Genomic DNA, 16,558 nt, shown 5'->3' on the forward strand with positions numbered 1-16,558 from the left:
TCATGGATAATTTATCTGACTACAACCATGGCCTTATTTAATTTATCAGTAATGGTTGATACCATTTAATAAGATAATAACACTATTTATATTTAACAATGTCGTTAAATAAATCACATTAGTATCTGTACTGTGAACGAGCAAATAAATGCTTAGAAAAGACTAATTGGCCACAAGAATAATTAACGGGTATTAAAATAATAATTTCGTGGCCCGTTAAACCCGTAAATACCAACTCAGTACCTAAAAATCTAAGTTTAAGGTTCTGGAATTTACAAAACAGGCCCTAGGGGTATTCTGGTAATTTCCAGCAGCTGTAGGGACCCCACACGCGCCCTCACGCGCCTCCCAGAGCCTCCCCACGCGCAGCCCAACCTTCCCCACTCTCCCACGCGCCTCCACGCGCGGCTGGCATCAGCCACACGCGCACACGCGCTCCCACGCGCGCGTTGATGGCTTCCTGCTGACGTGGTGTCCTCCGGTTGGTTGGCTGCATCACCTTTCCTACATGCGCGCCACACCGGATCAATCCACCTATGCTCCTTTCATCCTACGGTTGATGGCTAGCGCGCACCATCATATGGTGTGCCGCGCTACACCGAATCAATCTAAGGATTCACAACCCATCTAACGGCTGCTGATCCATGCGCATGCTTGTTACAATACACCGCAACACACCAGATAACTCCGGTCACCTTCCTCACTGCCGGTGGCCGGAAAACTCGCCGGAGTCTCGCCGGAATTTACAGAAACTGCCCGGCAAATTCCTAAAAATTCTAAAAAAATCCCTAATGCCCTAAGGAAATATTTTTAGATATTTTGAATATCATAGGATAATAACTAATTATATACCATCCTAAACAAATTAAAAATTCATTAATTTAATAAACTAAAAAAAATCATTTAATAAAATTTAAGCATGCTCTCAATGCCCCATCATAATCTAAATAATTTAAACAATTAATTTATGGATTCAAAAGGGAAAAATAGATAATAACTTGCCTTTTTGGATTTAAAATAAATCCGCCGGTCTGCGCGTAGTCGGGTAAAATCGCCTACACCGGTCCAAGCTTCTTTCTCTTTCTCTTTTCCTTTCACTCTTATAAAATAGCTCACTAGAATTTATACTTTGCTTCTAGCTCCCTTTCTTTTCTTCTAAGGTAAGTTAGTTAATTTATATACAAAATATATAATATAAATATTACAAATATCTAATTTTTTTCATCTACTAACCATCTTCCCAACCATAAGGCTTCAATTCCACCCATAAACATTGATGAAATCCTATCCTAATCTCTAATTTCATCATGACATTAGTTTAATACTATTATTATTATTATAACTATTATTATTATTATTACTAATATTATTATTAATAAACTTTTATAATTATTATTATTATATTATTATTATTATTATTACATAAGAACACATTATATCATCATCATACTTTATAACATAAATATAATGCTTTAATTAACTAATATTGCTTAATTAAACATAATCAACAAATAAAATTAATTATAATAATACATGCACAATTAAATGAATAAATTTACTATTTTAATATACACAATTAATTTACATGCATCATTAAATGAACTTAATATAACAATGTAGTATGCACAATAATAGGTAAAGAAATCCTCACATAAATGAATTTTTTTTTTTAAATAAACTAAACTCTGAAATAAAATACGGGGTATTACAATACATGACACTCATTATCATCCCTTGTAATACGGGAGGTAGTCGTCTCGTCTCTCTAGTAAATGAAGGAAGTTTTAATTATTTTACCCTTCTGTGTAGAAGGAGTAGTCGGCTTCTTGTCCCTTTAATAAGGGAATGACGTGTTGTTGGCCCTTGGTCCCTTTAAGGAGATAAATAGATTATTTTGAGCTTGATATTATCACATAGGTAGGTAACTGAAAACATAATATTTTATTGCGTAGAAATTAAGGGTCATCCATCTCACTGGTGATGGTGACTTTATTAGAAAATGAAATAACGTATGAAATGATGAACTGAGATGCCCTCAGTCTTTATTTTGAATGACTTAATAAGGTTCATTCCAACTGTGAGACAACTGTTAGTCGGTATACTTATCTGAGTCCTCCTCACCATATGTCCTATCGCTTTGGCTGAAGAATGATCTCTTATAACTGGTATCATTTTCATCCCTAGTGAGAGGGGCTGACCTCTTCTTGTCATCTTCTTCCTTTCCCTTCCATGCATTCATGGCGTCTTCAGTGTTCATGTGTTTCTGCGATCTGATCAACAACTCTGCCATGCTGGTGGAAAGTTCTTTGGATAAGATGAACAAAAATCTGGAGGTTTGGAGTCTTCTATGAAAGCAGTCAAAGCTACCTTGTCGTCCACCTCTTCTGCCTGCAACATCTATGTGTTGAATCGGGTGATGTATTCTAGGATTTACTCGCCCTTCTATTGCTTCACGGTAAGCAAGTAGGTGGCTGGCCTTCTATGCCTCTGACCTGTAATGAAGTGGCTCACAAATTGTTTGCTCAGTTCTTCGAAGGTGTTGATGGTTCCTGGCTTTAGCTTGTTGAACCAAACTCTTGCCGATCCCTTAAGTGTAGTGGGAAGAGCTTGACACATGATTGCATCTGGCACGACGTGCAAATGCATAAGAGCTTGAAAGGTTTCCAGGTGATCGAGGGGATCTTTGGTCCTGAACTTGCTAGGCAATGGACATTTCACAACAGTGGGGCTAAACGGCAAGTTGGTCTTTTGTACCAGGTCATCTATGGCGACAGGACTTTTCCCTTTCATAGCCTACATTACATCTTCCATTTTCCCCTTGAGATCCTCGATATGCAGGTCGAAATAAGTAACTCTCTTTGTCTTTTCCTTAAGACAGAAAGTTGTGCTTTCATGAGGTCGGGAACTTCGTGGGAGAGACGGGTGGACCACTTCTCTATGTCGGTTTCCCACTTGGCTTTATTCCACTTCGATCTCATTTTGGGGAGGATGATTATCCTGCTCTTCAAGATTCCCATTACCTCCGTTTGGATTTGAGAGATCTTGTCGTGGCAAGTTTTGTTGAACTGGTGGAACAAGATGTTGCAGAAGCGCTGCATTTTGCTGGATCAATTGGTCCATACCCTGACTCAGTGTTTGGACCTACAGTTCCAACGCTGCAAGGCGTGTCTGGTCGTTTGGGACGTCTAGGTTTTCAACCGACTCTACCCTTTGACCAGATCCCTACGACCGTGTTCCTTCGGTAACCATACCGGACCGCAAACGTAAATACCCAACTGAGTAATTAATTGATTCAAGGGAATCGTCGTTCCCATAGACGGCGCCAACTGTTGAGGGTGAAATTCACGTGGTTCGATACGACACCGTTTTCCTGTAAGGAAGAGTGGAGAAGATCGATGAACCTTGACAGCACCGGTGTGGTGCCTGCCAAGAGCTCTCCGACGATCAAGTTAATCACCGAAGATCTAAAAAGAAGATAGGAATTTAATAATAGTTTTTTCGTCGTACCTTAGTCCCGAATCGTCTTTCTATTTATCGTCACTTCCCTTATTCTTGATAAGGGAATATCATAATCCTTATCCCATGAAAATCTCATCCTTGATAAGATTTGTCATTATCCCATAGAATTTATCCAATGGAAATCGTTATCCTTGATAACGAAATATTATCTTTCGAAAGTAGGAGAGATTTAACATCTAGTCAACACTTAGTTGCCACTATCGTTAGGTCAAGATAGATTAAGTTTATTTTTCTTTATCAAAAGGTGTCACCCTCCGTTGAAAGTTGAAACTTCTTACGCTCCAACTAGTCCGTATATATAAATCAACTTCCACAATTATTCCTACATCATTATAAATTAATTTCCAATTATTGTTACTTTAAATTCATTAATGAGACTACATTTTTCATTTAAATAATGAACTGTATACCAACCTATTACCTATGCCATCACCCTGCCTGCATCTGCATCTGCATCCAACGCGGTTAGCACCACTGTTTAATCATTAATATTGTAGTTGACTTTAATTTAGAAGATAAAAATATATATATTTGGTTGAGAATCAGTTGTTGGCCCAATATTCATAAGCTAGCTAGCTAGCTATATATATATATATATATATATATATATCTTGGATTATTCATGAATCAAGAGATATCAACGGATTACCACCAATATTTCATACAGTTGACCTTATAGCTAGGAGAAAAATTAAACAATATATATTAATCGAGTATAGTACTAGTGGTAGCCTGATATTTATGTGTATATATATATCTTCACGTTTACATATAGATATATTTATATACATATGCAACTTGCTTGACTTGGTCATTTGTGTTGCACTATGTATACAGTATACTCCTTGTGACATTCTACATATATATATATGTGCAATGGAGTCATTTATGTAGTTTTGACTTGAGAGAGAGAGGGAGAGAGAAATGGCTCCATTAATGCACACAGCTCCACCACCAGCAATCTCAACTCTGCAGCATTTCACTCATCCAAAACATCCCCTCCATGAGGTTTACATGGCTACAGAATACAATTGTGATGGGTGCAACACTCTAGGGTTCGGGACTAGGTACCGGTGCGCCACGTGTGATTTCGATCTCCATGAGATATGTGCTACGTGCCCCTTAACCCTCCCCTCTCAGCTGCATTCCCAGCACCAATTAACCTTGGTGAACCGGGCCGGAAATGGACACTTCTGTGACCTGTGCGGTGAGCTCGCCAACGGAATGTTCTACACGTGCAGTGCATGTGACTTCGACGTCCACCCTCTCTGCACTCAGTTACCATTGAGTGTGCAACATGTGCACCACCCTCAACACCTCCTAAAACTTCAGCCAGCAAACCCTAGCTGGTGTGCCCTTTGCCTACGTGCATGTACATCGTGGAGGTACCGGTGTGACGTGTGCAATGTGGATGTCCACCTGGATTGCGTTCTCCGCCCATCGGACGTTCCTAGTGGGCCCGTGGGCCAATCGTGTACCACATGGGCCCCACCGTGTGTTGGTGGCTATTCTGTTGGGGTTCCCTTTTGTGGTTATGGCGGAATGAACCAACCTACCAACCAGGTCCAGGGTGGTGGCCCTGGTGGGGTTGGGAATGGAAGAAATGGAAGAAAGATCTACTCTATTGTGGGAAAGTTAGCAGTCAAAACACTAGTCACTTCCATTATTGGGTTCCCAATTAGCTTTGGTAATAAATAAATTCCATAGATTGGTGTTATAGCATGATTTCTACTTCTTAAAGAGAAAGTTCGAGTTATGCATGATCTCTACTTTTCAGAAAAAAAAAAGTCTTGAGTATTTGCTTATTAGGATTAATGCATGTTGTGATTTTGTTGTGCATGGCTTGAGAAAATAAATTAGTACTACTGTTTGTTATTTTGGCAACACCACACTTTTTTATAAAAGGAAAATTAAGGGGCCAAAAGTTATTTAATTTTTATTTTTTATTTAAGTTAAAGTATTTGTGAATTAGATTGACAGAAAAGTTTGGAGTACAAAATCAGAAAAGCGCTCAGAGATCGATATTCCCTCATCATCGTGTAAAAAGCAAAATTGCACCAGTTGGAATATACTGAAAAGGGTCCCAATTATTACAATTGCCTCCACATTTGATGTGGTCAATCATACGCAGCATAATCATGTGGTCTTACAGCCAAGGCTTTAATGGCAAAGTGTGGTGATAATTAAATTAGTAATGGCAAGGCCATGAGATGGGGTCTTGTGTTAAATTTGGTCCATATAAATGTATAATTATGTAAGAAAAACAAGACTCTTAGTAAATAGATCATGAAAAAAAATCAATATTAAAAAAAATAATAATATTTAGACACTCCTTATTTGAATGGTGTATAGGTTATGGAGCCGAAATATGTGCTCGAGAGAGAGAGAAAAAAAAAAAATATTGACACTTTATTTACAAGTATTTTTATTTTATTTTTAATTAGTACGGGCTTGATTGCAAACCAAATGTCTATATTTACTGGCAGCCTGGCCCAATAGCTACAGAAGTTTGGAACAACCCCAACGCCCAAGCCCACTTACAGCTTGGTACAGACTGTAGGTGTAGTAAACAAGAAGCGGGGCGTTGGCACTTTTTTAACTGACCGACTTTATACCGGTCAATCGGTCACTTCGTCTTCGTATTTCTTCCAAACCAAGAAAATGCGATGTTAGGGCTCGCTCTGGAACAAGTTTCCACTCTCGAATTGTGATATATTTGAACTCAGGAATCTCTGTCACTCTGAACGGAAATTCGTTTTCTCTCTCTATACATCCATGGATGACTCCTTTTCCAACCTTCCTACCAGCCACTTGATCGGTTCAGTCCCGGTACGCACTGTATATATGTATATATGTATATGTATATGTGTATGCATATTCGTCTCTGTAGTGTTCTTGTTGCTCAATCGTATTTTTTGCCCTAATTCACCGATTGTTTATATCATGTTGTGTAATGTTTTATTCGATATTGTTGTATGAAATTAATAGAGACTGTTTTAATCATCATTCTGATTAAGTGATTGACATTGTATGTTTTCAAGCGCAGGAAAAGAACATTATATTAATTATGCGAAAGTTATATATGTTATCCATTCAATTTCACATGATACAACTATATGCCTAATTTAATTCTTCATTTATTTTTCTTTGTACCACCTACTTAAAAGACGAAATTAGAATTCCAAGGCCACATTGTCTGATCAAATCTTGGTTTGAATGTTAATTGTCAAAATATCAAAATTTGCTTTTACTAAACTATGGACGTTGGAAAGTTTTAACGGATTAGCATTTTTATGTACAGCTATTTCCATTAAATTAAATTTAGTTATTTATGTGGATTTGTACTTAGATCTATTTTTTATTAATCAAAACTTCTTTTTTTTTGCCAAGTCATCAGTATATTTGATTTTTTTGTTTTTGGGATTTATGCTGTAGAAGATTTCTTGATATTAACCATTCCATTGGAATTTATTTATGCTCAATTACTAGACGAAAACATGTTTTAAAGAACAGCTGCTTAGTGCATTAATTACTATTTCCTTGTTGAATTATTATTATTCATTACTTCTTATTCATGTACAGGCTGTTGTCAGTGAGGAAAATAAGACTACTGCCTATGAGGGTACGAGGCTTTAATTGGAAAAACCTTTATATATTTTTAAGTGTTTTATTGTTTGTAGTTCAAGATCGGATTCTGCATCATACATTTTGTTTACGTGTTGTTGAAATTATGTGCAGCACCTGATGCAAATTTGCAAATATTTCCTCCAAATAATGGTGGAGGCAGTGGACGGGGATATCAAACTCTCGGAGGTCAACCTGGTATGCAATTTTTCATAAACCTTTACCATGTTTCGAAATTAGTGATTGTTGGTATACAGTAGTTTACTTTTGCTGTTAAGTTATGAAAAATTGTGTAATAACCATTCTACAATAGAAGGGTTTTTGGAGACATTGATCATTATGGATGAGTTGAGTCACATTTTCCGAGATGTTCCATAGTGTATGCTATCTGCTTACATCATAGATTTAGCTGAATAGACAAGTAGACATTATAGTAGGAGTAGATTCAGGGAAATAGTTAAAATACATGTCCATTTTGTACCTAGACTGACTGCTTTCTTTATGTTATTTGATAATCTAGAATGCAAGGAAAAATTGGAAAGGAAGTCTCCCTTGTATTTTGATACAGACTACAGAGCTTGCTATAAAGCAAAGGGGTTTATTAGAAATGTCATATAGACACGATTTGGGACTTGGTTAATCTAGTTTTGGATTGAATTTGAGTCTGTTTATGTTCATTCAGTCAGATTATATATTCATATCATTGGAGTTGAGTTATGGGAATTAAAGATTGTGTTTATAAGATTTGGATTATTGCTTGGAGGTGAAGTATAAAGATCTTTTCGGGATTCCTAGGCTTTGGTTTTGTTCTGAAAAGAGTCTTCAAATAATAGAAAAAGATGTTCTATGAGATTAGGTCTTTCTTCTTCTTCTTCTTCTTTTAATATATATATATATATATATTTGCAGAGATCATTGTTCAGAAAACACACAACCAAATAAAATTGAAGCTGTTCTCATTTTTTATTTTTGTTGTCAGAAAATAGAAAGCTGTAATTACAAAACAAAATTAAACATAGCGTCATAGCCCTAGATTTTTCTTCCCTCCTCTTCTTGGTCCCATTTAAGCTCGAATTTCAGTCCTGAAACACTATATAAGATTTAGAAATGGCTGCTAGCTGTAGATTCCCAAAATCATTCTTTTAATTATTTCTGAATTGCTAGCAACTTATTACTTTTGAAATGAATCCTATTCTAATCAGTAAATAGAAAGCTGTAATTACAAAACAAAATTAAACATAGCGTCATAGCCCTAGATTTTTCTTCCCTCCTCCTCTTGGTCCCATTTAAGCTCGAATTTCAGTCATGAAATTCTATATAAGAATTAGAAAATGCCTGCTAGCTGTAGATTCCCAAAATCATTCTTTTAATTATTTCTGAATTGCTAGCAACTCATTACTTTTGAAATGAATCCTATTCTAATCCCTTTTGCTCAACAAATCATACACATTTTCTTCCACCTTTCAAAATCGTAACTGATGGACATGAGGAAGGGGACTCACACTCCATGCAAGATATCATTGTTATTATTGGATTTTAATCAAGTTGCAGAGATTTACAGTCACTTTCTTCTTTTTCTCTTTCTTCCTTTTCTCTCTGCTTCTTTTCTCTTCCTTTTCTTTCCCTGCTGCATCATTGTGGTCCTGGGGTTCGGGAAGATGTTATACAGTAGTATAAGAACATTTGTCATAAACCTGCACAACCCTCCAAATTTTTTCAAGCCCTCTGCTGTTTGATGAATTGGTAGGTCTCTTGACCTCTAAGATGGTTGACTTTCTTTTTCTTTTTGTATTTTTCTTTTTCTAATGGGATGGATGCTTTGCTAACCTTCAGACTAATATAAATAATTATGGCTAATATAAAGTAAAGAAAAATATGAATCAATAAGCATTAAAAAATGAGGAAGTTTGACAATTGGAATCATCTGGAAATGAGGTTGAGTGTGAAAGGGGAGGTGCTATATAGTTATCCTGGATTTCTGCTGAAACTTTTTCAGCCTCAGCTGTTTATTGTTAAAGTATCAAGCCTCTTGACCCCTCCAGGTGGATATTTGCTTCCCATTTCTTTGTTTTTCTAAGCATTGCACACTAATAAGAAAAATTATTGTAGCAAATAAGATTATGGTATGTTGGAAATAATAAATATGTGAATAAATCAGGATTACATAGGGCATTGGTGAACAGACGGGCAACTGGTATAAAAATGATTTGCCAAATTTTCTTCATGCTCAAGGTTGCGCTTATTGTGAGCAGTTGTTTAATTTTCCAGTATGTTCTTTTCTTTTTTCCTTTTTAGATACCCTGTAATTGTGTAGTTCCCCTTTTGAGTGCTTTTTATGCATTATACTTGTGAAAAAAAAATACCCTGTAATATGCACAACAGCATATAATGATGAAGTTACTCAAATGTATTTTTAATTTATTTTGTCCTGTGATCTTGAACAGCAGTGACATGCCTTGATGACTTTTCTTTGTAAGAGCTCCAATATCTGTTCCATCGTATTCAATTTGTATATGTTTTTAGCTCATTGGATACTCCTTGAATCATCTACCTGGGGAACATGGTTTTGGTACAATTGGGTCATCTTCCATGTATCTTTATAGATTTATCGGAAATAAAACCATACCTGAGTTGTATATGATACAAATTGCTGCAGATACATATGCAATGGCTTATAATATCTTTCCTATCTGTCTATTTATGCAGAAGGTGATGCACAACAAGCAACAAGCAACTGGAAGGGAGTGTTTAGTATCTCATCATACACACAATACTTTAATGTGGATACAGACGTTGTCTTGAACAGATTGATGAGTTCTTTATATCCAGTTAATGGAGATTTTTTCAGCAAGATCGACGCTAATCCTGATCTGTGAGTTCTGCTCTCTTTTTTTTTTGTTATCTGTATGTCTGAAATTTTTATATTTGACTACAGTGTTGTTCAAACAGAGTTACAGGTTTGGTTTTAATATAACCAATATATATATATATATATATATATATATATATATATATATATATATATATATATTATCGGTTTCACCTATTTCTTTATGTTTTCTGTTTGGGTGCGGTAAAGATTTCTATGAAAGCACTTTCCAATTTTTTTTTTTTTCCTTTTAATTCTCTGATTCTAAGTTGCAAATGTGTAAATCTTTCTACTTGTTCTGGCATCTTTCCTATCTGTCTAATTTTAATTTATTTATTTTGTGACTTGGCACTTGAAACAATTTTTGGAAACACATGAACGCTATTAGCTTCACTAATTACGAGTATTTTTCAAAGTTTGAACGAGGAAAAACTATGTTTTTATATAACATGCTAAAAAGAGAAGGGGGGGGGGGGGGGGGGGTGTGTCTTTTCTTTTCATTCTTTTTTATTATTATTTTTACCTTAGCAAGAAAAACACTCACACACCCCATCCTCTTAGGGGGTGGGACTAATCCCTTCGGATACCCACAATCACCCCAAAACAGGGGTATTGGGTAAATTCAAGGAGGATATTTTTGACTCTCTAGAAATTGAACACAAGACCTCTGAGTCATGCCCAGACGCCTTGCCAAGTCGGTTACCCGGTGGGGTTGATTCCGGGGTTTCCTTCTGCATTTTCTATGGTTTACTAGGAATTAAATCCTCTTACCAAGGGAGGTAACAGATGAACAAAATTGTAAGTCGATATATTTGTGATATTTTTTGAAAGCTACTTGTTTGGGAAATTAGAATGAGTACGCTTATCCCTGTTGTGTATGATTATAGCTTCTCATTTTCTTTGAGGGTGGATCATTAATATTCAAATGACTTGTCCTATAAGGATACCATATGATCAACTAAATTCAAACACACACAGCCATACTCACAAAATGCCCCTAGTGGGGGCTCGAACTCTCAACCTCCCCTTTGTAGAGGAGAGACCATGCCATCTGGGCTAGAGGGGTGATGGTGTGGGAGACTGATGTTATGCAGAGAGAAGGATTGATGAAAGAGACGTGCGAGAGGAAGGAGGAGAGATAAAGGTGGATCAGCCTATTCTTCTTCTACATTTTTTCTCTGTTGTTTATGGTTTTTCTTGTATAAATGAATAGTATCCATATTTTTGCCACAATGCATAGATACTTAATTTTTATCAACAATTTTGGAGATCTTCAATTTCCAAGTATGATCGTCTCAATATATAATGTAGCCTTGGTGCTAACTTTTCTGATATTTCAGCTATGGGCTTATCTGGATCTCCACTACATTGGTGTTTGTGATCGCTTCCCTTGGAAACTGTGCAACATACCTGATGCAGAAACGTAGTGACAGCAGTAGCTCTTGGAGCTTTGATGTCAACTATTTAAATGTGGCAACATGCTCGGTGTATGGTTATGCAGTCATTGTGCCACTGGGATTCTACTTCTTGCTTCATTATCTGGGTTCAAATGCTAGCCTTGTACGTTTTTGGTGCATGTGGGGATATTCTCTCTTCATTTTTATTCTCAGCTCTGTAAGTATTCACCTTAGCTCTGGCTTTGTCTTTTTTATTTAGATTACTTATAACCCTTGTGGCCAGAAACCTGGGGAAAAAAGGAAAAAAAAAAAATGTTAAAGGTCCTTTTAGTGGGTCTCTACCATAACGTGATTGAAAAGGCTTGTACAAAGTCATCCGTGTTCTTTACGCTACTCTTAATTGTCTTCGAAACACAAAAAGGCTTTCATTGGATGAGCTGAACATCCAATTAAGTTAGATTCTGGATCAAGTTTAATATTGCAAGTCCTCTTAAAGCAACTTTTTTAGATTATAACACATGCAGATCTGTGAATAATACAATTCTGATGCTGCTGTGTGTTATATAATGAAGTTACTTGAATAAAATTAGAGGCATTATTGATAACCATTGGATTCTCACTCTCTCTCTCTCTGAAACACACACGTGAGCACATACACATATGCATGTTATCTAGACTTGCTACCATGCGTTACAAAATATACATGTTATCTGCACATCTGTTACTGAGCATAAGAAAATGGAAAATGCTTGAACAGTGTTCTATAATCCAAGATATTTCCTGATAATTGGTGGTTCCTCATGTGTGAGCCACGATGTTGCTGTCTTAGTATCTTCTGCTTTGCCATTCTAGCTCCAAATCCTTGTGCCCCTGGCATTACATGGGGTCCTTTTATGTGCTATTTTCTATATATCAAGCTGAAATTTTTTATCAGTTTCTTTTTTTATATTATGATTATTTGGTACATCCTTATTGGAATGAGTTCCTTTTGTTGTATAGTGATTTGGTGAGTGTCTGATACATTCCTCTGGAATTCTTTATTTTTATTTAGTTTTTGTTGGTTATACCGGTCGAGTTTCTTCGGTGGATCATCATAATCATCACTGGTGCTGCATCAGCTAGCTTCGTTGCCTTGAACCTCAAGTCTTACGTAGAGGGGAATGATCTTACAGTGGTGTTGGTCGCTGCATTTGTCTTGCAAATGGGTTTGGCAATCTTCATCAAGATGTGGTTTTTCCCATAAGCTCGAGCCATTGTAATCCACGCATGCTCAAGCCACTGTGTTTCTCAGTTACATGATACTTGAGAAGATGTTGTCCAAGACGGAGGTGTTTGGAAGAAAAGTTGTGTTTGGCGTGGGTTTTGCTTACCAGGATATATTGTAGTGCAATGAAGATTGAGACATTTAATGTGGAGAAAAAGCATTGAATGTTAAACTTATGAGCAGAGCATTTTCCATAATGTTGTTTGTGGGATTGGTGATCAGAAATGGCCTAGATATTGTCGGTCTACATATTTTAGGAGACCGATTTTAAATACACAGGAATCAATGCTGTTGAACTCGTTCATTTTGTTTTTCTACGGAATTTGCTTCATTTTTAAGTTTTTGATTGTGTAAATATAGTATGCTTTCAGAAAATCATGTTTCGTTATTATTTCTGTTACGCTTGCTCACTCTGCTTTATTTTAAATCGACTACAACTACAACACTCTTTTGGGCTTTGTATTTTACTTTTGTTGTGAAAATAGTGTGTTATATATGCAATCTTGCTTATTAGGATGGAGGCCGTTGTTGCTGGAATTTTGTGGACTGCAGCTATGTTTCACCAACCTTGCAAGCAGCAACGGCCCTTTGAATTCAAAATCTACTATAACAGGCAAAAGAAGGCATTCCAAATTATGTCAAAATAATAAGGGGGTAATTTATACTCAAACTGCCCTATTTACCGTCATATGTTCCCATCAGAAATTGCAAAATACTAAATTGTCCTTTAATTATTTTTTATTATAAAATATAAGAACTCTGAAAGGACGATTATGCCCCTAGACAGGTGTTCCTCATATCTCTCTCCCATCCTATAAAAATCTTCAACGTCAGGTTCCAGTGGTTCATGGTCGCGGCGTCAACGGACCGTGTGACTGTAGTTGAGAAGTCTGGTGATTGTGGCCCACTTGTTTTCAAATGTCACGCGTTTGACTGGTCTTGTCCTCGTTCGGCGTGAACGCTCGGTGCTCCACCTCCGGTGACAGCAAAATTCTCAACTTCTATAGTTTCTATGGGTATGGAATTCATTATTTTCCCCATTTATTAACTTATTTAGAGAATTTGGTATGCTTGTTATAGATCACCATTAAATTTTAATGAAGAATGGCACGATTTGATGATACTTGTTGCTCTTGGCATTCAGGTTTGAGTGTTGAGAATGAATGTCGGTTGAGCTTCTCTTGACTGTGCTTGTTGCTCTTGGCGTTCAGGTTTGGGTGTTGGGAATGAATGTCGGTCGAGTATGTTATATTGTTAAAAATAATTATCTTTTATTTAATTACCTGCCTAGGCTAATTAAATAATTTAAGTTGATAAAGTTTGGACCAATTAAATAATGGCTCAATTTGTCAAACAAAAGTCGAATAATTTTTAATATTGAACTCTAAAATTCACCTAATACACTAACCTTGGACTATCGAGGCATCTGTCCTTCAATAACCATAAATTGATATCTACAAAAAGAATTTTTAAAACAATTTGAAGGGGCCACTTTAATATTTCTATACGAAATCAACATTAATAGTCATAAATATATAACATTAATAGGGTATATGTCTTTTCTTCTCCTTTAATTTACTAATATATATATATATATTAAGGATCATGCTTGCCTACTTATCGATGAGTGAGAAGTACATGCTTACCCCTAATACAGTGCAAAAGTAATGTGACAAGTGTCCCTAAAATAGAAAATAACTAAAAAATAAAAAAAAAAATTGAATGCTTACGGAGTCAACTAAAATGGATTCAAATCAAATCATAATTTAACTCTCCCTCTCTTTCTCTCTCTTAAACTATTCGTTGAAATCCTAATATGCTAATAGTGGAAGTTTTGACTTTTATCTTTTATTGTTTAATGTGCAATCCTTATATATACTTATCAATTATTTTTATCTAACGTATACCAAATTATAATTATAACCTTAACTTTACAAATAAGTGATTATTACTTTTTAAATGACACAACTATCTTTTTAGATATTTTGTTTCCAGGACCTAAAAATAATAATTTTATGTTGAATAAATTGTTTCTTTTGACTGAACCAAAAATAAAAAAATAACCATTAAAATAATTATCTCATTTGTCAAGATAAAAAAAAAAAAGTATCGAAAAAAGAGGATTAAAATACATATATTGAATAAATTATGTTTTTTTGATAAAACCAATATATATATATATATATATATATATATATATATATATATATTGAATAAATTATTTCTTTTGATAGGACCATAAAAAATCACACAGAAAAAAAAAAAAAAATTACCTCTTGTGACAAGACTGAAAAAAGTCAACTTTATTGAATAAATTATTTCTTTTGATTGGACCATAAAAAATCACAAAAAAAGAAAAAAAGAAAAAGTTACCTCTTATGACAAGACTGAAAAAAAAAAAGTCAACTTTACTGAATAAATTATTTGTTTTGATTGCACAAAAAAAAAGTCACGATTAAATTATCTCTTTTGACTGCCAAAAATAAAATTATCAGTATGAAATAAATTATCTCTTTGAGAGGACCTTTGAAAAGAAAGAATAGCATAGGGAAAAAAAATAGTAAATAAACTTAAGAAGGTAAAAAAAAAAAAAAATGAATTGAAGGACCTTCTTGTTATTTTTTTTAAATGAAAAAGATAAATGTAGTGCAATTGAAGAAAAGTGAATTGTGAATATCACCTCCCTAATAATAATAGATATATAAGAATAGAGTTTTAATATATATGTACTAATATATCATATATTTTTTTATTAGATTTAAATTTTGAAAAGCAAGATTTAAAAAGTTCATTCAAAGTACCTTCAATAACCATAAATAGGTTCATTTAAACCACCTTTAATAATCATAAATAGATAACTACAAAATATATTTTTAAACAATTTGAAGGGGCCACTTTAATATTTTTATACGAAATCACCATTAATAGTCATAAATATATAGCATTAATAGGGTACATGCTTTTTCTTCTCCTTTAATTTATAAAATAATAATAATGTACATGTATATGAATAGATATAAAAGAAAAAAGATATAATATATATATAAATAGAGTTTTAATATATATGTTGTAGCAAGGATTACAATAATAATATATCAGATTTTGTTTACTAGATTTAAATTTTAAAAGTCAAGATTTTAAAAGTTCATTCAATGTGCCTTTAATAACCATAAATAGGTTCATTTAAACCACCTTTGATAACTATAAATAGATAATCACAAAAGATTTTTTAAACAATTTGAGGGCCCACTTTAATATTTATATACAAAATGACCATTAATAGACAAAAATAAAAATAAAAAAACAATTTGAGGGGGCCACTTTAATATTTCTATACAAAATCACCATTATTAATAGTCATAAATATATAGCATTATAAGTGATTGGGAATTGAACAACTAAACTTTGTCAAAAAAAAAAAAAAAAAAACTAAATAAAGTGATTAGAATTGAACAGCTACCATATTTATGATGGCATTAAAAAATGATTATAATTGAACAACTACTGTATTATGGCATTAGAGAAACTGGTCTTTTATGTGAATTATTAATTAACTCAAAAAGATTATTTGTGGACCCCACCTGGTCAAGCTACTTTTTCTCTTGGTGGTGGGGCTCACAACGGTATACCTTCACTGAATATGCGTTGAACATGTGACCGGTTTCTGTTTTAGCTGGGCATTTTGTGCTTATCCTGTGGTGTCAGACTCAGAGATTAAGAGCTTTGCAAACGTTTGAATCATCCGAAGAATATATATATATATATATATATATATATATATAAAATAATAATAATAATAATAATATATGCCAAACATAAAAAAGCAAAAAAAAAAAAGCTAATAGTAAAAATAAATAAATAAATATATATTTAGTTAACCTGATT

At 34.5% G+C, this 16,558-nt stretch overlaps 2 protein-coding genes across 2 annotated transcripts; both read left to right on the forward strand.

Moving 5' to 3' along the window:
• Window positions 1-4,443: 4,443 nt before the first annotated feature.
• LOC132269909 (protein VACUOLELESS GAMETOPHYTES-like) lies at window positions 4,444-5,217 on the forward strand. The gene has a single exon (XM_059771129.1). It carries the CDS (start codon window positions 4,444-4,446, stop codon window positions 5,215-5,217), a length of 774 nt encoding a protein of 257 aa, XP_059627112.1.
• Window positions 5,218-6,103: 886 nt separating this feature from the next.
• LOC132270889 (uncharacterized) lies at window positions 6,104-13,140 on the forward strand. The gene is made up of 6 exons (XM_059772094.1): window positions 6,104-6,348; window positions 7,102-7,141; window positions 7,258-7,341; window positions 9,850-10,015; window positions 11,353-11,626; window positions 12,461-13,140. Exons 1-6 carry the CDS (start codon window positions 6,295-6,297, stop codon window positions 12,650-12,652), a joined length of 810 nt encoding a protein of 269 aa, XP_059628077.1. The 5' UTR covers window positions 6,104-6,294; the 3' UTR covers window positions 12,653-13,140.
• The last annotated feature ends 3,418 nt before the right edge of the window (window positions 13,141-16,558 follow it).

Source organism: Cornus florida, unplaced genomic scaffold, assembly GCF_030987335.1.
Source record: "Cornus florida cultivar Cherokee Brave unplaced genomic scaffold, ASM3098733v1 CherokeeBrave_3.0.0_Hap2_Chr08, whole genome shotgun sequence".
NCBI lineage: Eukaryota > Viridiplantae > Streptophyta > Magnoliopsida > Cornales > Cornaceae > Cornus > Cornus florida.